This window comes from Lampris incognitus, chromosome 10 (assembly GCF_029633865.1).
Source record: "Lampris incognitus isolate fLamInc1 chromosome 10, fLamInc1.hap2, whole genome shotgun sequence".
Taxonomy (NCBI): Eukaryota; Metazoa; Chordata; class Actinopteri; order Lampriformes; family Lampridae; genus Lampris; species Lampris incognitus.
The window spans coordinates 20998008-21025995 of NC_079220.1; the positions used below are offsets into that span (position 1 = coordinate 20998008).

A 27988-nucleotide genomic window follows, 5' to 3' on the forward strand; every position below is an offset into this window, starting at 1 on the left:
GCTAAGAAGGCTATTGCTTTGTTGGTTAATGATGTGTTTCATATGGATTGAGCATTTCTTGGAATGTTTTATTTATTGTTGTGGTCTCAGAGACTTACGACTTCCGTTTTGTGTTACAAGCTGCCTGTGTGCTGTGAGTGGTGCTGTACCTATGTGAGAAAGCTAATAAATGCAGTAAACCTGCTCTGCGTGAACCTCCATCAGGACTCCTGTCTCCCGTCTGTACAACTATCTTCTCCCTCCGTCCGCCCCAGAGACAATATACATATAGAAAAAGAATAATAACACAACGCAGAGACTGTTTAAGGGATGCTCGGGGCGACAGACAGAAGAATAGAGTTACATCTTTAGTGTGTCTGACATTCTTCTGTAAGAAGTGGGGTTGTTGTGAAGCGTCTAGTGTGTTGGTGTAGTGTTCTGTACCTGTCACGTCTCTCTCTCAACCTTCACCGCTGGCTAGCAGTAATGCGAACAGGAGAGCCGAGCATGTAAGTCTCTCCCTGCCAGTACATAGCCTCTCCAACAGCAAGCCCTATGTAGTGCCTCCTCGTGGCGACACACGGTCACTGGGTACACCTTGGACTCTGGCTGAACTACATGGGACTCGGAGGAGGTCTGGCCACTACACGTGCGGTATGACGTGTGGATATTACCTGATGCTGAAGAACCAGCCCCCCAGCTATGGGTTAAATAGTGCCACTGCCTAGTGGATACCTCGGGAGTGGAATAGGCTACGGCAGTAAACCCCTACAGAAAATCGTCTACAGTGCTGTTTTTTGTTTTTTTCTTGCCCTTTTGTATCTGTTTAACAGGGGAGAAACTGTGCTTGTGGTGTGAGGTTTTGGTGCTGATGGACTTTGCAGAGTCTCAAAAAAGTTGGTGTCCAGTGTGGGAGGGGTTGGCAGTGATCTTCCCTGTCCACTTTAAGGTGCTGGAGTTGTGCAGGTCCTGGAGAGATTGGAGGCAGCAGCTGATCACCTTTTCTGCTGAGCGAATGGTGTGCTGCAGCCTGCCCTGGTTCCTGTGGCAGCAGCATACCAGATGGTGATGGAGGAGGTTAGGATGGACTAGATGATGGAGGCTGAAGTTTAGGTCCTGAGCGATGGCGGTACCCGGGTTGGCGGGGGGGGGGGGGGTGGATGGGGTACTCCTGAAGTCCAAGACCATCTCAGCTGTCTTCAGGGTGTTTGCCTCCAGGTTGTTCTGTTCTTTTCACCCAACCCCACCCTCTGGAGTTCCCCCATTCCCATCCTGCTTGGGACGTGGCCGTTTCTTTCTGCCCAAGAAAGCAAAATATGCTGGTTTATGTCGAACGTTTGCTTGTGTGGGTATTTTTTGGTTGGCATATTGACCTTGTTCAGTTTTCAGAGGAGCCAAATAATCTGGAAATTATAGCAGGAGAGAGAAACACAATTATATACATGTAATAGATTTTGAAGACACACCATAAAAATGTTTTTTGTTTATTTGTTTTGATTTTTGATTTGACATATTTTTTATTCTGTTTGAAATTATGCTACTTCGTTCATTACTTGGGATTTTTAATTGATGACCACCTCTCTTTCAAGCCCCATATACAGAGTTTGGTGAAAAAGTTGAAATTGAAGTTAGGTTTTTATTTTAGGAACAAGTCTTGTTTTTCTCTCGATGTCAGGTGAAGACTAGTTGAAGCAACATGATTGCCTGTTCTTGACTATCGTGACTTACCGTACATGAACGCATCAGCCCATTGCGTCCATGTGTTGGCACTGTGCATCATGGAGCATTACAGTTTGTTACAAACTGTAGAGCCCTGAGTCATCACTGTGTCCTTTACTCCAAAGCCAATTGCTCTGCTGTATCAATATGGCGACTTAGTCACTGGTATGTTTTTATCTATAAGGCCATTCTGGGTACCCTCCCCTGTTATTTATCTATCTTTCTGTCCATAAAACATGGCACTTATGGGTTACGGTCTCAGGACACCTTGCAAATGACTGTTCCTAAAGTTCAGACTGAGCTGGGCAAGAAGGCCTTTATGTTTTCTGCACCATTTGCCTGGAATAGCCGGCAGAATAGACTTAAACTCCAGGACTCGATTACTCTATACGAATGTAAAGGTGTGGTTAAGTCTATGGAATCTGAGTCTATTGGAAATTGTAAATGTTTCAATTGATAACAGGTTTGTATCTTTTCCCTTCATTTTTATGCTATTTTGCACTTTGAGGTATTCTGTTGTCTTAATGTGAGTGTGTGCTGAAACTGGTGTGCTGCTGCCATTCTTGGCCAGGTCTCTTGTAAAAGAGGTTTTAATCTCAATGGGAATAACCTGGGTAAATAAAGGAAAATGAAAAATGAAATGAATGTGTTTAATACAAAATTGGCTTTTGTAGTCTAATTTCGGCCAGTTATTGAAATTGTATAGAAACAGATTTTCCTTCAACAGGTGTGTCACCTTACTGGGGTGTACTAGACACTGATGTAGGTTTTTTTGGAAGAACTTGCTGTTGATATTGACATGACAAATGATCAGCATGGAGGATGAAATGCACACAGTACAAATAAGTTGAGCCTGTACGTGACATACCAATAGTGAATTCACCGATTCAGTATACATTTTTGTATTTTATTTTGGTTTTAGGCCTCCAGTAAAACTGAGAACCAGGAATTATTACCATATTGATAAATAAGCAACAAGGCAATACGTTTGCACTGCATATTACAGACAAGCATGTGAGCCAAAGTTGGTTGTCGTTAACATGCAGAGGGACAATGCATGCACGAAGATAAGGCAGCATCAATCCTGGACAAAATAGATAAGAGAGACGTTCACATTTCTGGCTCTTGTTGACATGAGTTGGTAAATGCATTCTGTATCAACATAGTGTCCGGTTATATCGATCTAAATTCGTGTTTACGAGAATAAATACATGGATCCTTACCGCCTATAGCATATATATATATATATATATATATATATATATTTTTTTAATCATCTTTAAACTGCAGAGAGGCAAAGCCCAACATGTTCACCTCTACTGTAGAAATATTCTGGAAGATGAGAGTTCATATGTGTTACTGATGGATACTTTTCAATCGACAATAGCAACAGTTAAACGTTAGTTAAATGTGTTTGTTAGATATTTTAAATCATGCATATGTGTTGAGTGGAAGTACATAGTATTATAATTAAATAGCCTGCAAAGTTGTCAGTCAAGTTCACGAGTGTCCTTATTTGGTTAGGTAAGTGGGGGAGGGGGCTAGAGGGGTCCCGAGGGCGGCTATCGGGAAAATGAAACTTAACTTCAGAACTTTTCCACTGACGGGATCTGCAAGGAAAGAGGTCGCCTCCCTTTACGACAACAAACATGGCCAGCAGATATCGCCCCCATCGTAAGTATATTTAATTTATTATTCAGAGGAAATATTATAATAAATATTATAATGATAAATGTAACTTTGCAGTCGTCGCTTATCAGCGATGACCGTTACAAGACGTGGGTTTTGAGCTTGACTGCGTTGCACGGTATGTCAGCGTGTTGCTGTTTTAACGGGATCTCTACCGCCAAACACCAAGAGATGAGAGACGACAGACCTCAGGAACATGCGACATTACATGTTAAGTCGTCGCGGTCACGGCAGACAGGGCAGTGCACATTGATGACGGACACTGGTTGATTCCCAGTGTAAAGACGTGGAACCGAGCGGACACGCACGCGGCCTTCACACACGCGCGAACACGTGCACCTCATTTCGAGTTTCCCCTCATTGAAACAGACCAGCTATGCACAATGCAAAGGCATCGAGCAACAATGCACGGCAATTTACCCCAAGTAACACGTAGACTTGGTTCTGCGATTCTCTCTCTCTCTCTCTCTCTCTCTCTCTCTCTCTCTCTCTCTCTCTCTCTCTCTCTCTCTCTCTCTCTCTCTCTCTCTCTCTCTCTCTCTCTCTCTCTCTCTCTCTGTCGCTGTCTGGCGTTCAATTCAGTTCAATTCAAATAGCTTTATTGGCATGACGTAGCAATGTACAATTGCTAAAAACATATTACTCTCTCTGTGTCTCTGTTACTCTCTCTCATCCCTCTCTCTCTCTCAAAAAATGATAAATTATCTAAAATGGTATATATAAATATATATATTTGTGTGTGTGTGTGTTCAAATTTAAAAGCACGTATACATTTTTTTTTTATCTAAGGCGGGTCAGGCCAGTGTCATAGCCTCCTACCTCCAATGCCTAATGGGTGAAGAGTTTAAAGGGGTCTCCAACCTTTTTGAGACTGAGGGAAATTATATGGAGGGCTACTCATTTGAAATAATTTTCTTGAATAAAATATGTCTTAATTTACCTTTAAATTTATGACCATGTAAGATTATTTGTGTTTTTATTAATAGTAATCAGTGAATAGACAGACATTTAAACATGACAATTTAATTATTACTAATAATCTCAACAGTCTCACTCAACATATCAATAATGTCAGCATTACCAACTTTTTTGCTTAATATTTTTTCAAAATTTACATTAAGCTTTATAAAAAAATCCAGTATGCTTTTCTGCATTTAAAATAATTTTGGTTTTCTGGTAATCTTATATAGGGACAACAATACATTTGCCTTTTACACACACAACATATATATCAAGTTAAAGCTGTTCAAATCCCAATATCCTTGAACAATTGCACCTCAATAGCTGTCACATTAAAATATATATATATATATATATATATATATATATATATATATATATATATATATATATATATATATATATATATATATATGAGGAATCCGTTTTTTTCTGGTAATCTCATAGGCACAACAATAAATTTGCCCTTTTTACTCACAACATATATACAAGATAAAGTTGTTCAAATTCAAATTCCAATGTCCTTGGACAATTACAGCTCATTTGCAGTCACATAATGTAATAAATCACGGAACGTCCTGTTGAATGTAGTACTTTTCCAATAGACATCGCCAATAGATGGCACTGTTGCACTGCTCTACAGTATACCACCTCTTCTTCTACTCTAGAGTTCCGGTTCGTGCGCACTGTGTGTATCATGCTGTTGGCGCTGTGTGTGTAGCTCACGCTACAAGCTAATAAAAAGCTCTGCAAATAACAATATGTCCAGCCAAACGAAGCAGGTTATAAGTGTCTACTTTATTCGTCTAACAGGTCAGCTCACATGTATGCAACATGATCTTCACGCATAGTCTACTGTCGTAAAACCCCTTTCATGTACAGCCGCATCTCAACGTTTCCGTCACTGTCGTGCACATTACCGTATTAACTGTAATACTTTGACATCTCCCCCTTTTAGTTTTTCTTTCACCTTTTAAAGTAAACAGATATAACATTATTTTAAACATTATGTAAACGGTGCTATTCCTCTGTAGCATCAATAAAACTCTTACCACACTGACAGCAACAATAACGCTTCAACATTCAGTTTAACATTTCACATTCTATTACACTCTGGAACTCTTTTGACATTTCCAAATAACTCCTTAGTTATATAGTTTACCATCTGGAACTTTTTTTTCACCCTTTTCTTCCCCCCTATTTTCATAAATGTATATCCCCCAAAAGGCCATGAGATGTGAGAACACAGTCACTCGCAAGTCCAGTCTAACAGCTGGTTTAATGACCCGTCCAGACCTGGTCTGTGACAGTTTCTCTGTACCAGCATGTATGCTGACACTGGGGGTCTGTGGACCAGTCCCCTATCCAACTGTGTAAGGCAGTCCTTGCAAACAGGTGAAACAGGCGCTATGCTCCCAGCTGACTCTGGAGCAGGCATCGCCTGGAGATGGCGACGGTTATGCCGGAACGTTCCACCCTGCTGTGTCTCGATGAGGTAAGAGCATGGTGTGACACTCTCACTGGTCACTACTGCAGGAGTTGTCCAGGATTTCTGGTGGTCCAGCTTGGTGAGAACATGACCACCTGGCTGCAGTGGAGTTAGGGATCTCACCCCGTGATGTTGGTTATAATAGAAGGCTTGCTTCTTCTTTTCGGCCTTGTCCTTCTGCTTGATCCGTTGCAAATTAGGCCATCTAGGTTGCAGGTTTCTCTCGAGGGTAGGAAGCATCGTCTTGATCTTCCGGCCCATTAGGAGCTCAGCTGGGCTGGCTCCCGTGGTGCTGCACGGAGTCGACCTGTAGCACATGAGTGCAATGAGAGGGTCCTTCTGTTTCAGGATTCTCTTTGCAATCTGCATGGCCCTTTCAGCGTGACCATTTCCTTGTGCGTTGTGCGGGCTCGAGGTGATATGTTTAAAATCGAGCTCACGGGCCAGATCTTGAAACTTGGCGCTTGAGAACTGTGGCCCATTGTCACTCACGGCCACATCCGATATGCCGTACCGGGCACATGTTGCTTTTAGCTTCAGAGCGACTTGAGCACTGGTTGTTGTTGTCATGTGTAGAATCTCTGTGTATCTAGAGAAGTAGTCTGAGATAATTAAACAGTTCTGTTTGTTGTACTCACACAGGTCCAGAAGTATACGCTTCCATGGCCTGTCAGGGAGCAGAGTAGAGATCAATGGTTCCTTTTTCTTTGCTCTTCTTGACTCACAGCAAAACTGACATGACGAGACCTTGTGTTTTATCTGTGAGGAAATGCCCGGCCACCGGACAGAGGCATTTGCCATCTCCTGACATTTTGTGAGGCCCTCATGTCCATCATGAATCCTATCAAGAATGTCTGTCCTCAATGTCTCAGGTAACACTATTCGACATCCCCAAGTAACCATTCCCTTATACTCTGAAAGTTCACTTTTCATTGGAAAATACTCTCTTATGTTACCTGGGACTGTACTCATGTGTTCAGGCCACCCTGACCTGATGTGTCTGATCACTGTCTGTAGCGTCTCATCCGCTGCTGTGGCTGCTCTGATGCTGGCCAGCTTCTGTGGAGTAGCAGGCATGTTCTCAATGACAGGTGCGATGTAGCACTCCACATCTGAGTATGTGTCCCTCTCGTTCTCCATGTGGCACACAGGGCTCTTTGATAGTGTGTCTGCCACAACCAGTGTCTTTCCAGGTGCATACTCAGCTATGGGTTTAAACCTCATGAGCTGCATAAGAAGTCTCTGGCACCGCAATGGAACATTGTCTAAGTCCTTGCTGTTCATTAGTGGGACCAACGGCTTGTGGTCTGTCACTAGTTTGAAACTCTCCAGGCCATAGAGGTATTTTTCAAACCGCTCTTCAAGGTGTATATCAGTTAAGCAAGTCCTGTTTTTGTTCTTAATGAAATTTATATCAGAGAAGGCTGACTCACAAATATAGGTGGAACCAAAAAAGACAGGCAACTTTTAAGGCTGCTGTGTGCACACCTTTGTATTTTTGTTAGTCCACAAGGCACCAAAAGTGTGGGGACCCCTGGTCAGCTTTGAGATGAATGTCGTTTTGCAACGTGAGAATTTCCATTTCTACCTCACCAGCATTCAAGTTAAATGCTTCACCTAGTTGCTCAGAAATGCATGTCATGTCAACCTGCATGAAAGGATTTGAAATAAATGACACACATGGCTTCAGCTTATCAAAGTCATCAAATCTTTCTTCAAACTCTTGCCCAAGCCTAGCTATGAGTTGGGAGTACTTTTCTGCAGCCCTCTCCAAGGCCCCAGATGCAGGAGCATTGTCATTTAGTATTGACTGCAGTGAGGGAAAGTGCAGGAATTTCTTACTTTGCAAGTGCACAGAGAAAATGTTCAACTCGGCTCTGAATGCATTCACAGCACTGATCATGTCAGAGACTTTCTTGCCTTTGCCTTGCAATTCACAGTTCAAATGATTGAGTTTCCCTGTGACGTCTGTTAGAAAGGCAAGGTCGAGCATCCACCCAGTGTCCTGAAGCAAAGTAGTGTCCTCCCCTCTGGACTCCATGGACTCTTTTATTTCACCCAGAAGTGACAAAAAACGTTGTAAAACTCTACCCCTGCGGAGCCATTGAATCTCCGTGTGCAGCAGGAGGTCACCGTATTCAGCTGACAGCTCCTTCTAAAAGGATTTTGAATGCCCTATGTTGTGTGGCTTTGGAGCCGATGCTGTTCACAATCTTCACGACCGGAGTCATGACGTGGTCAAAACCCATCACTTTGGCACATATCGCCTGCTGATGGATGATGCAGTGGTAAATCAAAAAGCGTGGAAAATCAGGGTCACGTCTGCAGCGCGCAATGAAACCCGAATGACGGCCGGTCATCGCGGGGGTCCGTCTGTCGTCACCGACACCAACTTTTCCAGCGGGATATTTTTTTCGGTGAAATACCGCTTCATGGCTTCGTAGGTGTCAACAGCCTTTGTTGTTGCCTTCAGGGGCAGTAATGTCAGCAATTCCTCTTTTACGGTGAAATCACTGAACACCATTCTAAGGAACACCATCAGCTGCGCCATGCTGCTGTTGTCCACAGACTCGTCACACTCGATACTGAACCACTCAGGTCCCGGTTAAGCTGTTCAGTTAAGATCGTGGACATCGCTGACACTCTTCTGGCAATAGTGTTTGCACTCAGCTGGACATCCGAGAGAGCAGAGATGATATCTTTGCCGTTTCTGAACTTTGAACAAGGTGTTTGCTACTACGGACATTACCCTTTCACACCCTCGCCATGCGAAAACGGCTTTTTGTTTTTAGCTAGGTAATGAGTGTAATGTCCGTGAGGGTTGTAGTGCAACATGTTTAGCAATGTTTCTGGTGTTGGTTTTTGATGTTTAATTTGGTCACAAGGGGGCGCGCTAGAGGGCGCTCTAATTTAAATGTTAAGCCCGGAAGTAGGAAAGTAAGGGAGGTGTGTTAGGGTAGAGGCTAGTTCCCATCGATGCAGAGAACGGTCAACTGAGCATGCGCAAGTACTCGTTACCTCCGTTGTTTGGGTAGGTTAGGGTTAGGGCGGGGTTAGGGTTAAAGTTAGCTAATCAGACGCAGAGTAGGGGTGGGTCTTCCTAGAATCCTAGCGCCTGGATGCTACGCGGGGCGTGTGGGGGCATAGGAGAGGCATTTCGCGCATGCTCAGTTGGCCGTTCTCTACTCCATTTCCGTTCTCTGCATCGACGGGAACTAGCCTCCACCGGTGTGTTAGTATGCCATGGCTAGCGGATACACCAGCAGCTATACCTTTGTCGTTATTCACGTTTCACTAAAGATTCCAAAACGCAGCTTCTTGGTATTTGAGGTATCATTTTAAAACTTTACACTGGCGATGAGGATTCGATTTTTTTCCCCCACTAACACGGCTGCTGCATTGCCGTCGTTCCCTGTCTTAAATATAAGTGACGAACAGAACTCAGCTGTCCGTTGGAAGAAGTGGCTACAACGCTTTGAAAACTTCGAAAGCGTGCGATGCTTCTACATTATGCAGGGGAAGGCGTACAGGACATCTTTGATACCCTCACTGACACCGGGGAAGCAAAGGACTATAAACGAGCAAAAGACAAACTGAGTGAGTACTTCTCCCCTAAAATCAACATAGTCTACGACAGTGGTTCTCAACCTTTTTGGGGTCCTGGACCCCCTGCGTATTTTTGATCTACTCTGAGGACCCCTCCACCTGATCTTGGGGGAGGGGGGTTGCAATTTGATAGAAACAGTAGAAACTGCATTTTAAATTGCATTATAGCATTTATTCACTCTTTGGGGCAAAAATAAGAGCTTTCAGTTGTAACTTAGATATAGTTAACAAAACAGAATATGTATTCAGTAACTTTCAGATATATGTAACAACAGAATTTGTATGCAGTAACTTTTAACAATGCAAACGGGAGCGAGATCTCTTATTAAAATACAATAAATTACACTTGTGAAACAGATGTAATTAGAGAAAAAGTCATGTTACCCTTCATAGTTTAGGTAGATAAAGGTCTCAGTCACATTTGAGTAAAATAATCCTATTTCTATAAATGTCATAGGATCTTTTTTTAAAGATGTTTTATTTTCACGGACCCCTTGCAATTACACCACTGACCACTAGGGGTCCGCGGACCCCCGGTTGAGAAGCACTGGTCTACGAGACCTACAAATTCAGACAAGCCAAGCAACTAGCAGGGGAAACACTCGACCCCTATCACACCAGGCTGCGGCAACTAGCAGCAACTTGCGACTTTCCTGATCAAAACTATTGTAAACTACTAATTAGACACGTTAGCCCCTAGCTAACGGGTCTGACCCTTTAGCCGAGCGGTTAGTGATGTCGCCTTGTGGTGCAGTACACGCCATATCGAATCCCGCACCGGGCAAGAAAATAACCGGTTACCCTATGATCATTCAAATGGGCACATGTAATTAACTGCGGCGTCACGCGCTACAGAAATCAGAGATTACGTTGACCGAACTCCTCTCCCTCGGTAGAACCGTGGCATTTGCAGAAATTCAAGCATCGGGAATGGAACAAACACAACAACGTGCAGCTCAAAGTAATCTAAGGGGAGATGTTCTGGCAGTAGATGTGGGGAGGGGAGCTGTAAAGAAAAGATGCTACAACTGCTCTGGTATCCATCCCCACCGTGATGAAATGCCGTCCCCGGCACGGGGGAAAACATGCAGCGCGTGTGGAAAGCAAGGACATTTCGCAAAATGCTGTCGCTCTAAGCGGCCACAAGGGGGCATCAGAGGTCGACATGAAGGGCATCATGTATACACCAGTGGAAACAGTGGCATCACATCTCAAGAAATAAGCAACGCAGGCACATAATTTACTCAGGAGTATCTGTACACAGTCTCCCAATCAAAAGCAAGTCTCCCACATGCAACGATAAAGGGTAGTGATTGCAATATAAAAGTGATGCTTGATACAGGGGCAACAGTGACTATCATCGATGAAATAACTTAGCAGAGACTGAAACAGAAGTCCTCATCACCAAATGCATGGTTTCCAGATTTCCTTATGGTTCACGCACACCACTGCCTGCCCTAGTAAAATTCACCTTAAGGAAAGGAGGGTTGTAATGTCCACGAGGGTTGTAATGTAACATGTTTAGTAATGTTTCTGGTGTTGGTTTTGTGATGTTTATTCTGGTCACAAGGGGGCGCTCTAAGTTAAGTGTTAAGCCCCGGAAGTAGGAGAGTAAGGGAGGTGTGTTAGTATGCCATGGCTAGCGGATACACCAGCAGATATACCGTTGTCGTTATTCACATTTCACTAAAGATTCCAAAACGCAGCTTCTTGGTATTTGAGTTATTATTTTAAAACTTTACGATGTGCAACCCTAAATGACGCTTCGGTTGCAGCTTTTGACTGTTTCAAGGGCTTTGTGAAAAATGACTGCCGTTTGCCCAAAGCTGCCTTGAGCTCACCAGCCTTTTCTCTTCTTAATGTGCTGCCTGGTGGGTAGCTCGTGTTAAAAGTCTTGCGGCATGTAGAAAAATGTCTCTCCACATTGTGTCTCTTAGCTAAAGCTACAGCAGCCACACAAATCAGACACACACTTCTTTCATTCACTTTAGTAAAGAAGAACTCTTCTTCCCATTCCTCCAGAAAGTGGTACGTCTTCTTTTTTCTTCTTCTCCGACATAAATTATCAATCACTATTATTAGACTACATTAGTAGAATTACCCGATCATCGTATCAGTGTTTGGCTAACTATAGACGGGCAATCCACTGTTCGAATGCGAAGAGGAGTCGAGGCGGCGGTGGCTAAACTTTGACCCGGCAATGATTTTTAAATTATTACGTTATTAAATGAAATCCCAAATGTTATAGAAAATCTTAAAAGTTGTTCTGTTCTACTCTTAAACAAGTATTAAAACACGAAAACTCAATTTTTTCATTATTTATTTATGATGTGTGATTTAGTACTCTGCGGCAATCACTGGCATCCACTGAGGGCGCCTCATAAGCTCCCCGGGGGTTACCTGGTGCCCGCGGGCACCGTGATGGCGAGGCCTAGTTTAAAGGAAAATTTCTGTTATTACAGCAAATATTCAACACTGAGAAGATATTAGAGGAAAGCAAAAGTATAATGGCAGCAAACATCTTTTCCCTAGAGTAGACTTTCCCAGGGAGGGTGAGCAATGTGATGCCCCGATAATTGGAGCACACCCTTCGGCCCCCCTTTTTGAATATGGGAACCACCACCCCAGTCTGTCACTCCACAGGTACTGTCCTCGACCTCCACGCGACACTGAAGAGGCGTGTCAACCAAGACAGCCCAACATTGTCCAGAGCCTTCAGCATCTCAGAGCAAATCTCATCCACACCCGGCGCCTTGCCACCGCGGAGCTTTTTAACTACCTCAGAGACCTCTGCCAGAGATATGGATGGGGCTTCCCCTGAGTCTTCAGACTCTACCTCCTCCACTGAGGACGTGTTAGTCGGGTTCAGGAGCTCCTCAAAGTGTTCTTTCCACCCCTCAACTGGCACGATCACTGGCCAGAGGATCAGCAGCCAACAGGTGCAACATCTCCCTGTCGGCCAGTAGGAGTGACACCTGCCCTTGATTGGCCTTTGATTAGGTGCACCTGTGCTGGGGACTATTTGACTGGGTGCTTTGCAGACATAGGTCGTCGCGTCTCGGAGAAGCTTGGCGTCAGTCTGCAGAAGCCCGTGTCTCCTGAACTCTCGTCTGCCTCCTCTGTGTGCGAGAGTATTTCCTGTGTTTAGTATTTTATGTTTATTCTTGTTTGCATCTTTGCCTGCCTGTTTGGCAGTGGTTTTTTGGTTATTTGTGTTTGCCGAAGTCCAGTAAAGCGACTTAGTACTTACCAACTGCCTCTGCCTCCTCTCTGCGATTGTGTCCAAACACACGGCCTTACAGCAAGACTCGACCAGACTGGGACCCAGCAGAGTTAGAGCAGTTGCGCGTCGCCATTACCGCCCATGGTGCAGCTCTGGGCGGAGAGCACACCGAGCTGCAGTCGCTGAAGGCGAGCGTCCGCTCCATCTCCGTTGTTTTGGAAGAGATCCGCCCCATGCTTCAGCAGTGGACAGTGGATCACTCCCAGCTGCAGCAGGCCCAGGCGCAACAGCAGCAGATAATGGCCGCCATCACCGACCTCATCACCACCGCTTTCCAGCAGCTGCTGCCTACCCAGACAGCACCACCTGTGTCAGTGACGCCCACCCCGACTGGTGTGGACCCTGCAGAGGGGTCGGCGTACCGTAGACGATGTAGGCCAAGCCCGGTGTCTGAATGACCTCCAGCGAGGGATTGTTCGGTTGGATAACCAGCAGCCTGCCTCCCGGTTTGCTGGCACTGAATCTGCTAGCCGCCATCCTGCCTACCACCCGGTAATCCGCCGATTGAGGAGTGGTGCCGAGCCGTCTCCAGCCCAGAACCCATTCTGGAGAACCCGCCTGGCCCAGGGAGGTTCCCGGATTCTCCGCCAGTCCCATGTCCCCGAGCCGAAAAAAATATTAGACAAAATACCAGGTTTGTCTGAAACAAACAAGAATATACTTAGAGAGATTGCTAGGTGCATTACCTTCTCTGCTCCTGGTCCCCGTGTTTTCCTGGTTGTTCTCCAGGTGGGCAGATTCACACCAGAGGAACAGGAAATTGTGAAACTCATCAAGATGTTCTTTGGGAAAGAGGCAGACTCTTACACTATGGTTCTGTTCACCCACGGTGATGACCTGAAAGCTGAAAAAGTTTCCATAGACAAACTGATCGGTGATAATGAAGCTCTTAGAGATTTTGTCAGGCAGTGCCATGGGGGTTACCATGTCTTTGACAACAGGAACAAGGATTCATCTCAAGTCCCCGATCTACTGGACAAGATCACCAGCATGGTAAAGAGAAATGCAGGAAGACATTACACAAACGACATGTTCATGTGGGCTGAGAAAGCTATAGAAGAGGAGATGCAAATCCTAAAGAAAGAAAATCCAACAGTGTCAAAGGAAGAAGCAAGAAAAACGGCTGAGGAAAAAAAACCCTATATTGAAGCTTTGGTAGTGAAACTTGTTATACTGATTGGCTCAGGGGTACGTTCTGTAGTGAGGAATAAAACAACAGAGGAGGTAAGGAAAGTAGCAGGGCTAGAAATGGCAAATATAGCAGGAGATGTGATAGAACACCTGATAGAGGAAGCAACAAAGTATGTTTTTTATGTATGTATTCCTAAAGCGTTCGAGAAATGCAATTTACAGTGAGTGCCTTTTGATCTTTGAGTTGATCACACTATGTCCTTTTGTTTTATTTTGGTTGTTTGATTAACAAAAATCACCTTTATTGTAACATATACCTTGTTTGTTTTTCAAATGGCTTGTGGGCCTGTACGGTCACTGAATGTTGTATTGGAATGTAACAGAAAATGCATCTTAGGATGCTTCATTTATTTGTTCTTTTTTTAACTTAGGTGAATTTTTATCCTTCGCCTGGTCCTTGTTTTAGTCTGCATGCAATGCCAGACAAGGGTGACAGTGTGCATCTCTTGCCCATGTACTGATCTGTCTATTGTCTCTGGCAGACTGCTGATTGCCGCTTCTCTGAGTTTGTGTATGGTCTGGGTAAACTGTAAAACTGAACTGCCCTTCTTGGATAAATAAAGTTGTCTGAATCTGAATCTGAACTGATATTGGAGGCCCGGAAAGGACAATTTGAATGACAGATGTCAGAACTGATGCAAAATCAAATAATGTGGTACTGAAAGCAGCATCAAATGTGGTACTGATGGGAGCAATTAATTAAAAGAAGCTTTGGATTAGCGGTTGGAATTGGAGTAAATCAAATCGTTTAAATTGCTTGTGAATGATTAAAGCTCTCTAGGATCAAATAGAATGATAAAATAATGTGCAAGTAATTATGTGTGTGCTGTGAAAAGCAGTTACATATTATTATTCGTCGTACTTATGTAACCGAGCACTGAGTGTTGATTAGTTGGAGCGTCTCAATAATGAGGAGATCGGTTGTACCTTCAAACTAAACGTTTAATTTCTGTAATGCTGCGGTAAATTACAGGAGGTGTGGAAAAAAGGTGGACCTGTCTTACAAATCTAGCAGTGAGTACACACACAAAAAAACGTCAAACTAGCCGAACAAAACCACAATGTCACTTCCGGTATTTTTTTTCTTCAAAATAAAGCATATGTCTAACTTAAACTGAGACTTTTCAGAATAAAATAAATCTGTGGCAATACTGAAATATTAGCATTACTGCAGCTCTTATGTCGCCCTCGGTCAACATCACAACTGCAACTATTGTAAACAAGCATTCCAACTGCAACAATGTATTTTCATGCCCATTTTACTTAAACATGAATTAACATATTTGTGTATTTATTCAAATAAAAATTTCTCAACATTCCCGCCTGATGAACAACTGTTCATTACTACTCAGTCAACGTTTGGGGTCAAGTGATCTCTAAAGGATATATCAGCTGAACAGTTCTCCTCAACGAACTGCCGGCAGTGGTACGGACAGTGCAGGAATGTACAACTCCATCTCTCCCTGGAAACAGCCCTGTGATCCTCCCCATTTTCCAGGTCTGCCTGGGCAGGTTGTCCTCTCCAATCAGGACAACATCCCCCACTTTCAGCACAGTGGGCACAGGTCTCACACTTGTGAGCTGATTTCAAGTCCATCAAGTAGTCCTTCTTCCATCTGTTCCAAAAGCTGGTTAAGAGTCTCTGCAGGTATTTCCATCTCCGGCCCATGTCCTCCCTATTGGCGTTGGTTGCCTGAGATAGGGGAGTCATAGTCTTGGGTGGTAGGGAAGTTAGTCTTTCCCCAACCAGGAAGTGTGAGGTAGTAAAAAGAGGTACAACGATGTCATAGAGTCTAAGACATCGTTGTACCTCGTGTATAAGGTTGCATCCATTTTCAGTTTCCTCTTGAGGCCTTCAAATCGTCTTTTTGCAACTCGAAAGTTGTCTGGAAGAGCCGGTCTGTTGTGTCGCCATGGTAATTCCACTTGATAGCGTCCATTTTTGAATGTTGTAGTCTGTTCAAAGTTCTGAAGAGCCTCAGCGTCCTCTGGGCGCTCTGTTTGTTCATTGGCAATGTCCAGGGACTCCATTTCCCAGAAGGCGTGCAGCTGTTTTGAGATTTGGGTTTCCTCACTTAGACTAATGTGGAGGCAAGTGGCATCTGTTACACTGGATGATGAGACTGGCCCCTGTAAAGCCCACCCAAAGCCGCTTTCTATGGCTACTAGTGTTTCTGTTATTATCTCTACCTTGCCTGAGACTAGCTGCCAGTAATAATCTGATCCTATCAGTACTGACAATTCTGTGTCATGACTGTCCTCTAGAGGGGAGTCAGCAAGCTGCAGGCCCTTCTTCTGAAGCTCTTCTTGGATGGCTCACCCAGGGAACTTTATCACAGCGCTGCTAACTTGAGGGGTTTCTACTGCCTCAGTCTCAACTTTTGGTTGTGTGCTCCACACATTCTCAAGTGATACTCTCACTATGTTGCGCTGTGCCTTTACAGGCTTAGTAGATCCAAAGGCTGGTAGATGCAGTGTCTCTTGCCTAACTACTGGTGTCTTACTGCCTTAACCACAGCCTCATGAATGAAGCTTCTCTGGCTGCCTCCATCTAGTAGACATCACACTATTTTTCTACCTGCTGGGCCCTCTATCCCTGCCTTGACTGTCTGGAGCAATACGGTGTTTTCTACATCAGCTTCCATTTTAAATGTGCTGGACACAGAGCCTACCAAAGTGCCTGTACTGCCTTTGTCTATGCTGCCACGGTCTGCACTGGCACTGTCTGTTACATTACTGCTAGTGTCTGGCTTTGTTTCAATTTGATCATAGACTGACTAGTGATGCCTGCGACAACACAAAGCACATGTAACGTTCTTGAGTCTACAGAATTTGGTTATGTGTCTTGGACCTAGGCACATGTAACATCTGCCTAGTTTTCTCAATTTCTCTTTGCAAGCAGCCACTGAATTTTCTGGACAATTTTCTGGTTTATGGCTAGCACTATCGCAATATACACATGTCTGAGGAACACTACTCGCTGTGTGCGGTGCAGCTGCAGAGGGCACACTCCATTTTTTTGGTCTGTTTCCGCTGAAGGATGCCGGCTTGGTGAATGATTGGTTACTTGGCGGGATGTCTGTGAATGTTCTCATTCATCCAGGTCATGGTTATCCAAAGGACTTGAATCAAGTGCGACTGGACTTGGTATATATCCGGTATATATCCGTTCACGGATATATTGTTGTGGTTACACCGCCCCGAGCTGCCTCCCTGGCACGTTCAAGCCACTCCCCCATCGGACGTGCCGGAAACATCCAAGCGCTCGGCTCGCGCTCTGAGGAGACGAGCGCTGCACTGCACCAGGTGTTTGCCGTCATCCATCAGGCACACGTGCGGCAATCAGGCAGCCCTCTACAAGAAGTCTCCCAGAGCACCACTCCGTGCTTCGATGTACTGAACCCTACGGTAAAGCTCTGACAAGCCCTCCAGCGTTCCTAGCCCTCTTGCAATTCCGTTTATTCCCCAGTGTCTAATATTCGTGTCTCTCTTTTTCCTCCCAAGACTCTCCCTCCGCGACTTCCACGGCTCCCCGCGTCTCCTTCGTCCCCAGCGACCTTCACGTTTTTCCCCCGGACCTCTCCAGCGATCTCCCCCCGTGTCTCTCTACCTGGACCCCTCCTTTCGGACTTGACTTCCTGGATCTCGGACCCGGACTTCCTCGGACAACCCCTTTTGGATCACGGACTGGACTTGCTTGCCAGGTGCACGCACATTATTCTACACCTCCTTGTCATTTACATACCGCACGACACATAGGCTAAAAACACTCACACATAGTTATATACACAAACCACTGGACACCACATATAGTTTATTCACACATCCCATTAACAGAACGTTTTTGCACCATACATCCCCCCCACTCTATTCCATTTATTATTTAGTGGCAGTATTTGTTATCTCCCTTCCTTTTTATTCCCCTCCCCCAATAAAACCACCTTTTGGATTTTGAACTGTCATCCTGTGTCTGTCTGCCTTGGGTTTCGCCACACGAGTCGGGTTCTGGTGCGTGAGCTTAACATATATACCAAGTCCAGTCGCACTTGTTTCAACTCCTTTGGATACTTGGCGGGATGTCCTTCTGAGCATTGTGTGGTCTGGTGAGTTGATGTGCTCTTTCTCTGCTTTGCACTTCCCTTTGCAGGAATTTAATAAGCTCTTGTACTTTCCATTCACTGCCGGAGTCTGACCCCGAGTGTAGTTTAAGGCAATATCCTCTGGTAAGAGCTGCAGTAGTACTGGGCAGAGCAGGCAGCCATATGCGTCGCTGTGTACCCCTAAGGATTCTAGACTGCGTATCTGTATTTCACATTCGTCATACAGGTGCCTGAGCCCTGCTATATCTGAGGACCTCCTCACGGGACTGAGGTTCAATAAATTTGGACATGTGCGCACTGACTACAATGTCTTTTCTTCCAAAACAGTTCTGAAGTATCTCTATTTCAGCATCATAATTACTATCACTCATAGTTAGTCCTGCAACGGCTCTGGCTGCTCCAGTCAAATAGGATCTCAGGTAAGTAAACGTTTCCTTCTTGCACAGCGTGTCATTGTTATGAATAGCTGTTTCATATTGGGACCAGAATTCTTGCCACTGGCTTATTTCTCCACCATATTTTTCTATCACTAGCTTGGGTAGTTTAACAGTCTGTTGATGATCTGACTGAATTTAAACTTGCATCACTCACCCGCCCACTCAGTCTCCCGTGAATTTTCCATGTGATAATACGGTCCTGGTAGTCCTGAGTCGTTGCAATTTCTGCTTCTAGATCTTCTGTCGGCGTTTCCCTCTCAATGCCTCCGTCCAAGTCAATCAATTGTTCTTCCTTTGTTGACAATAGTGAAAGCATTTCACGCAGGAGATCACAGTCCGGCTGTCCCTCTCTCACCTCTTCCTCCATATGAGTCAGCAGCTTTGTTGTAGCGGCGCGGATTGTCCTCCGCTTCCTTTTCATCCGTTCCAATTGCCCCCCCCCATTCCCGCTGTTATCCTTAGCTATCTCGTTAGCTTCCAACTTCGAAGTTCAATAGTCCAAGTCCCGGGTTTCGGCACCAAATTGAGCGTACCTATACTTATTAAAGTGGGAAAATAATAACACGGACTTTCTGAAGACTGAACCAGGGTGGCATGTTTTATTGCTCTCCCATACACATTTTACATTGCCCCCCCCCCCATAACAAATACACCACTTCTGTTTATACCCCTCACCCTAAGAGCCCCTGATCATATAAACTGTGTGACTGATCTTCCCTCCGAGCATTACACTTAGTGGTAACTCAATAAAATGGCTTACATGCCTCCCCTCCTTCAAAAAAAAAAGTCCTCGTTTCTAAATACCGGTATAAACAGTATAAGTGCCACAAACAAACATGGTGGCCACATTAGCAACATGCCAATCATCATCAGGTCGAGTATCCTCAGATGGCTCTGACCCTCTCACGCCACCCGTCTCTATCCTGAATAGCAGTTGGAAGATCCTCAGATGGACATCCTGTGTTGTCAACAAGTTGATTAGTGTAATTACTTGCAGGCCTTCCAACACACGTCTTTCCACGTTTGGGAGACCAAAGTAGAGTGTCGCTTGCCAGATCTTCCTTGTTGAACATGCCAAAACAGCACAAACAGGCAAATGGTAAAAATGTTATGCATGTCCCCCTCATATAACTGCACAGTCAAATAAAGTATGCCCCAGCAAACGCACGAGATATAGCTGACACACCATTGCACGTGGACATACACTTAAAAGTGAGAGAACATCGACATTTTTTTTATTGCATGAGAACACATTAATCATACCAACTCACCAACACATCAGTAATGATAAGTGACAAAGTCCTTGAAATGATCTGATTGTCTCACAGTCTGAGACACTGTCTGTAGTGTCTCACAGGGGTCCGTAATATGAACAGTCCCTTTGCCACTCAGAGCGAGGGTCTCCACAGTCCCCGTACAGCAAACCCTCATCCATCAGTGAGGGATTATGTGAAGAAGTAGGGAGGCTCGGAGGACCAGCAGGCATAAATCCAACTGAGTAGGGTTTCAGTCTGTCGTAATGGACAATCTGCCCCTGTACGCTAGAGCTCAAAAGAATGCCACTATGATATGCGAGTTCAGGTTTCCCCTGAGATTCCAGCACAGCCAGGACCCTGTAGGGTCCCTTCCAGTGTGGGGCAAGTTTCATACATCTCTCAATAGGATTTTGCAGTAGGATTATTTCATACAGCCCTCACTAGGATTATACAAGTTCCCTCTCTGCATTTGGCCAGTGACGGACCATTCCATCATAGCACAGCTTTTGTTTCTCACAGGTGTCAGCACCACGTTGCCTGGCACTGCCAAAAGCAGTCTCTCGCCTACCTGCCAGAGAGGTCACAAAGTCAGCATGAGAAAAAGGTAAATCTAAACGCATCAACTGAGGTGGCACTAAAACAACCACTGCGACACAAGCTTCCCGTCCATGTGTCAAGTGGTAAGGAGTGCAGCCAGTGCAGGCATGAACAGATGTGTTGTAGGCGAAGGCCAACTGTTTTAGATGTTCATCCCATTCACCTCCACAAGCAAGCAGCAATTTGGCTAGCTGGTCAATGGGAGTCCGATCAAAGCATTCAACCATTCCATCTGATTTGGGATTATAAAGTGTGGTGCACGTTTTCTTAATCCCTAAGAGTCGACACAGTCTCTGAACAATCTCGTCCTCAAACTGCCGGCCCTGATCACTGTGAATCAATTCTGGAATGTCGTGAACTCGCACATAATCTTCGAACAAACACTGTGCTACTGATTGGGCTGTTTGGTTAGGAAGAGCATACAGGTTTACAAACTTGGTGAAATAGTATTCCACAACTAACACATATCTGTTTCCCTTAGAAGTCACTGGCAGTTCAAGAATGTGAGTTGCCACTCTCTGGAATGGCTGAGTTACTCGAGACCCCCCCCCCCCCATTGGTGCTCGATGCTTAGGCACAGAGGCCCTGCGGTTTTGACAGGGGACATAGTGCTCACACCACTAGCAAATATCATTGAACATAAAGGGTCGGTAACAGGTCTGCCTCGCTCATTCCCATACTCATTCTGCTGCAAAATGTGCTGAATCAGGACCTCCATGCAGGTGCTGCAGCACATCAGGGACAACTGAGGAAGGCACAACCACTTCACACTGGGTATCCCCTGTGGGGAAGGAATTCCCTGTGTGGCAGAGCAGACCAATTACAATAGAGAGACGAGGATACTCAGTCCATGACTTCTGGAGCCACTGGGAGTTACCTCTCATCTTCTCCCGAGGAGGTCAGGCGGCCCCCCTCTCAATCCAATCCATCACTGTCCTTTATGGATCAGCCTACTGCATTTCTCTCATAGGGCTCCAATCCTGTGAAAGTGCATGCATGAAAAACAAGTCATTCGACTCACTGTCCATTTGCACATGCTGCCCCCCTGTGGTGAGATCAGAGGCTTGCGGGTTGGCTGCGGTGACTGAGATAATACTGTAGCGAATTCGGGGGGCAGTCTGGGAGACCGTCGCCACAGCCGGGATGCAAACCCGTGTTTCCCACTCCACAAGCGACAACGTTAGCCAGTCGACTAAAGGGTCCGACCCGTTAGTCAAGGACCAACGTGTCTACTTATCCATGCACGTTACACTACAGTGTCTGTCTGTGGAACACCTGACTCACTGTCGAAGCCTATGGCATTCACCTGGGTGGTTGCTCCCTATGAGGAGTCTGTGACTGCACTAAGCTGAGTGTCCTTAGGTTGCCGTGAGATTGCATCAGCATTCGTATGTTGTTGTCCATCTTTGTGCTGTATGACCCAGTTGAAAGGGTTCAGTTCTAGTATCCATCAAGCTCTTTTTCCTGTAGGAACCTTGTCAATTGACATACTGCAGAGGCCCAATAGGGGTTTATGATATGTCATAACAGTGAAAGCAGCTGCTCCAAGGTAGTGTCTGAATTGATGTACAGCCCACACAGTGGCCCACAGTTCTCTATCAAATTATGGATAAGCGTCTTTCAGCAGAAGTGAGCGATTGACTGACATACACCACCACTCTCTCTAGTCCATCTCTGTCCTGAGCCAATACAGCCCACACAGCTTCTAAGAGGCGTCTGTGTACACTTTAAAGGGGAAGTTGAAGTCACGCATAGTGACAACTGGAGCAGATGAGAGCATCCCTTCAGATACTCAAAGGTTGCATTGCATTCAGTTGTCCATTTCAAAGGTGTGTCTTTGCATGTTCGGTGCCGCAGAGGAGCTGCATGCTGGGCAAAGTCTTTAGCAAAACATCTATAGTAAGAGCATACTAAGCCCACAGATGCTCTCATCTCAGTGGGGATGTCAATTGGCAAATGAGCAGTGACAGACTGTCGCTGCTCGTTTGCATAAAGTTGCCTAAAGTAATTTGCATAAAGCTGAAGAGGAACACATCTGCCATGATTGGCCGTCGCTCACTGTGAAATGTTTTCTTAAACTTGCGTTCCTATGTTAGCTTTTTAGTTCCCATACCGATATGGAGGAGAAACTGATTGCAGCTGTTGCTGGCTTTCCTGCGCTGTACAATGCATCCCTGTCCATTTACAGGGACGTTGATTTAAAAAAAGAATGACTTACTCTGTATTAAACACGAAATACGTAATAAAATAACAGGAGTGAAGCGGACTTTCACCGTGCTGCGGTCAGACTTTATTCCAGAGAAGAAATCAACAAAACCAGACTGGAAACAGTAATGCACAGCAGCTGTTTCCTGGCACTGGCACCCTCTAACGGCACCCTAGGGAAGTGTCCAGAGCCGACAAACACAAAATACATCACATCTCCTCCCCACTTATTTAGCTTCCCCGAAAAACCTGGATGCCTATTTATATCTCCTGGATAACACCCGAATATCCCTGCAGAACAACACGGAATACTTTAAAATAGATAAAAACAGGACCTGAACATGTTACACAACCTGGGTGAGCTGTAGTAAACTGACCCACTCACTAACTAACCTAGTGTGGCGAGTGCCCCTTTAATCCAAAGTCCATTACAGATTGAGACGGTCTGGGGGTTTTATTTCCCATGTAGGTTACCTCCTAACAGTCTCTGAGGGAACAGTTCCTGGGGGAGCATCAGCCTCAACAGATACTTCTGTTGGCCATGAGTTTACTGGCTCCGTTTGTGGGACTGCGTAACTTTTCGGGGGGGAATCCTGCCTACCGGCTGGGGGAATTGGCACTGGGTCTTTCATGGGGACAGTAGCTGTTTGCTCCAATGAGGCGGGTTGTGGTGACTCTCCAGACGTGAGCATTTCCGGGTCGCAGGTTCTCATCTGGTCTGTGTGGCGTTTCCAGTGTAGCCCTGACCCCACATCTACCATGTACGACACTGGCCCCGCCTGAGACACCACCACACCCGGCATCCACTTCTCCTCCCCCCCATCTATAATCATGCACCAGAACAGAGTCTCCAGGTGCAAAGTCTTTGTCCTTGGCGAACGGGGCCCTGCGACCCTCCCGGCCCAACTGTGCCTGACCCACCACGGCTGCCACACTTGGCTTGAGGAGGTCGAAGCGGGAGCGGAGCCGACGGCGAAGGAAGAGCATGGCCAGAGACTCATTCGTTGTGGCATGGAGAGCATTTCTGTAGATGAGCAGGAACGAATCCAGTCGATGTCACATCGTGGTCTGCCCCCTGGAAGCTTTCAACGACTGCTTAAATATCTGCACAAAACGTTCCCCCAATCCGTTTGTGGCTTGGTGAAAGGGTGCAGAGTGCACGTGTTTCACCCCATTCGCTTTGAGAAAATCTGCAAAATCACTCGAGGTGAACTGCGGACCATTTTCGCTCACCAAAACCTCAGGCAGGCCACGACAGCTGAACAACCCCCTTAGAGCCTGAACAGTCTTTGAGCTTGTGGTGGAATCAATCAGTTCCACTTCTGGCCACTTCGAGTGAGCATCAACCACCACTAGCAACATATCCCCCTCCACCAGCCCAGCAAAATCCACATGTACCCTCTGCCACGGCATGCCCGACCATGGCCACGAGTGCAGCGGGGAGAGGGCGGGAGACTTCTGGTTGCGCTGGCACGAATGGCACACTTTGGCCTGCAGTTCAATCTGAGTGTCAACCCCCGGTCACTAGAAGTAGCTGCAAGCAACAGCTTTCATTTTAACCACTCCCGGGTGCCCGCATCCAGCTCTTTCAGCAGTTGTGGTCTCAACTTTGGGGGTATAATAACCCGGTTGCCCCACAGAAGGCACCCTAGAACCATGGTGAGCTCCTCTCTCCTTGAGCAGTAGGGCATTAGTGCATCGTCCTGTTCCTTGACTACTGGAAACTGCCCTGACAAGACCATGTCCATCAAATGAGAGAGCACCAGGTCATACCTTGTTTCTTTGCGAATATCTGTGCTGCACACAGGTAGGGAGCCAGGTGGTGTAACAGCACGGTATCCACAGAACCTGTTTTTTCCTTGTGATCCAACTGCAGTGGCAGGCGTGAGAGGTCATCCATATTTCCATGTTCAGCTGCACTCCTGTATTAGATAGTATATTTGTGCGCTGCCAATACAAGGGCCCATTGCTGCAGCCTCACAGCTGCCATAGATGGGATGGCTTTACTGGGGCTCAATATTGTCATCAGTGGCCGGGTGGTCCATGAGAAGGGTGAAATGGCACCCATAGAGATATGCAAAAAATTGCATACGCATATGATCCCCAAGGCCTCCCATTCAATTTGAGCATAATTTTGCTCAGCCTTGCTCAAGGTTCTGGAGGCGAATGCTATGGGCCTCTCTTGACCACCAGGCATCACATGAGAAATCACCATGCCCACTCTGCATGGCAAGGCATCACATGCCAGTATGATCTGCAGTTGGGGGTCATAATGAGTTAACACTCTCTCAGAGAGGAGCTGTTCTTTCGTCGGGCAGAATGCTTTTTCATGCTCTGGGGACCATTCCCACTGTGCCCCAGTGTTGTTGCCATGTTTGGGACGAATCTGCCATAATAATTTATCAGCCCTAGAAAGGAGCAGAGTTGGCTTACATTCATTTGGGCAGGGGCCTCGGCAATAGCCCTGAGTTTTTCTGGGGATTTGTGTCGTCCAGAAAACAGTGCACATTGGGAAGCCCCTGAAGAACTAGGTCCATTACTCTTTGGAAGATTGATGGTGCTGACGTTATTCCAAATGGCAGCTGGTTGTAGTGGAACATTCCTTTATGTGTGGTGATGGTAAGGTAACTGCGAGACGCATCCTGGACCGGCACCTGCAGGTAAGCATGGGAGAGATTCAGTTTGCTGAAACACTGCCCCCCCTCTAGGGAAGCAAGCAGATCTTCTATCCGGGGAATAGGATAATTTTCAGCACAGAGGGCGGGGTTGACAGTTACCTTAAAATCCCCGCAGATGTGTACACCCCCCTTTTTCTTCATGATCAGTACAATGGGGGTGGTACACTCACTGGACTGCACTGGGGAGATAATGCCTAGTTGTTGCAGGTGCTCCAGTTCTGCTTCCACTTTGGGCCTGAGTGCAAAACTACTGGACCATCACAGCTGGGGACTCGAACTCATGTATTCCGCACTGCGGGCGAGAACGTTAACCAGTCGACTAAAAGGTCCGACCCGTTAGCCAAGGGCTAGCCAGCCTATTTATCAGTGATCGTTATAATATTATATCATGAAAACCATGATGGTTAACAACACTTGAAGACTTTTAATAAGGGCTTTGAAAAGATGATAGCCTGATCTCTGTCTTATCATGTCAGACTTGGTCGCTTTTATGCGTGGTCCATCTAGGAAGCTGCACATCCTAACAGCCTAACATCCTGATGGACTAAAAGGGAAAATATTTTTATTAGGTAGATTTTTTTTTTAAATCTTGAGTGCGTGCATATTAACAATTTTATTTTTTTCCATATTTCCCATCAATTGACTTGGGCGCTGTGCAAAAGTCTTAGGAAAACCATTTTTTTTTCTGTCCATGTGTGCGTGTACTTCCCTTCCCCTGGTAGGCGAAAAAAGGTTTGGTGCCAAGTCCAAACACCGGAGAAGGGGAGATACGTATGCCTGGCAGAGAGAAATCTGCTCTCTACCGAGTGCACTCTTCTAGTTTTAGCCTGGGCTAATTCAGGCACTGTTTACAAAATGCTGGTCGATGATGTTAACTGTTTAAGAGGAGAAACATGTAGACAAATGAACACAAACATGCTCATACAGTACCGCTGATTTACACGCGCATATTTCAGGGACTTTTGTCATGAAATTCACATTGTTATTTTGTGCAAGGTTAAAATTGATTTAAAAATGTAGGGTATTTCTAGGCAACAGATGACTGTTTGCTTTTAACGAATAAAATCTTTTTATTTTAGTTTTACATGCTGAAGAGATATCAGAAATATTGTAATGACAAAGTTTCATAGCTTATCTCATTCCTTAGATTAAAATGGCAGTCTATACAGAAATGCCTTTTTTGACATCATTTTGTAGCCCCATGAAGGCTGGAATACCTGCTGGCTTCAAAACAGAAGGAAACATTGATGCCCTGGTGTGGTTGGGGTTTTTGACCGATGTGTTGACAGCTTTAGAGGCACCTTTGATATCTGTAGATCAAAATTGGTACTTCTTGTACATGTGAGTTTAAGACTTAGAGGAAAGGGAAGGTATGGGAAAAGGAAATATAAAACAACTTACAAGGCCTTGCGGATTAGAGGAGGGGTTGTTTGGTTTTAGCATTATCAAATTAAGTATCACGCTCATATTTGTAATCATAACTGCTTCTTAAATGTTAGGAAAAAGATTTCTCAAGCGATTGCTACAGGATTAAGATTTCCTAAGCTTCTTTATTTCCTTTATATTAAACATTTGAGCTATTGGATATGCAAATCAAAGTACTGACATTCTTGCTGGCCAATCATGTCATGGGTATACTACCATATCGTCACCTTCTTAAAATAATGGCCTAAGTCATATTTTCAAGTTTTTAAAAAAACAGAATAAACTGAAACTGAAACAAAATTTGTCAGTTTATTCTGTTTTTTGAAAAACTTGAAAAGATGACTTAGGCCATTATTTTAAGAAGGTGGCGATATTCAATTGGACGTAAGGTGTAAGCTTGTTTGTTAATTGTTTAAAAAAGGTCTAAATAATTAGCCAAGTCTTTAGGCAAGTATATCAAGATATAAACACCCTGTACCGAAACATTAATGTTCTTTTTGAAATTCTCCAACAGAGAGACCACAATTCGAGGAAGAACAGCTGCGGATTGTGCTTGTTGGGAAGACCGGAGATGGGAAGAGTACCACAGGGAACACCATCCTGGGGAAAGAAAAATTTCCTTCTGGGATGTCCTTTTCCTCATTTACAATGAACTGTCAAAGGGAAACTGTAGAGTTCAATGGGCAGTCCCTGGCCATTGTTGATACTCCTGGTCTGTTTGCCACCAAAACACCTGATGGGGATCCATCAAAAGAGACAGTCGAAATGCCTTATGCATCTGACGCAAACAAGAAGACGCTTTATGAGATTGCTAAATGCTTCACTCTGTCGGCTCCTGGTCCTCATGTGTTCCTGGTTGTTCTCCAGGTAGGCAGATTCACACCAGAGGAACAGGAAACAGTTAAACTCATCAAGAAGTTCTTTGGAGAAGAGGCAGAACGTTACACTATGGTTCTGTTCACTCATGGTGATGACCTGAAAGCTGAACAAGTTTCCATACATCAACTGATCGGTGAAAATAAAGCTCTTAAAGACTTTGTCAGGCAGTGCCATGGGGGATTCCATGTCTTTGACAACAGGAACAGGGATTCATCTCAGGTTTTCGAGCTGCTGCAGAAGATCAAAAATATGGTGCGGCGAAATGGAGGAAGTCATTACACCAATGAGATGTTCCTGAAGGCTGAGAAAGATATAAAAGAGGAGATGCAAAACCTAATGAAGGAAAATCCAACAATCTCAATTCAAACAGCAAGGAAAATAGCTGAAAATGATGATTCCAGAAAATTTGATGATTACATTGTTGCGATACTGGGAGGTCTAATACTTGCAGGAACTGTTGCTGTAAATGTGGGAAGATGTGTTTTACAGTAACAT

At 45.2% G+C, this 27988-nt stretch overlaps 1 protein-coding gene across 1 annotated transcript; it reads left to right on the plus strand.

Moving 5' to 3' along the window:
• Positions 1-3290: 3290 nt before the first annotated feature.
• On the plus strand, positions 3291-27985 carry LOC130119383 (GTPase IMAP family member 9-like). Its single transcript, XM_056287859.1, has 2 exons — positions 3291-3372; positions 27129-27985. Exons 1-2 carry the CDS (start codon positions 3348-3350, stop codon positions 27983-27985), a joined length of 882 nt encoding a protein of 293 aa, XP_056143834.1. The 5' UTR covers positions 3291-3347.
• Positions 27986-27988: the final 3 nt, after the last annotated feature.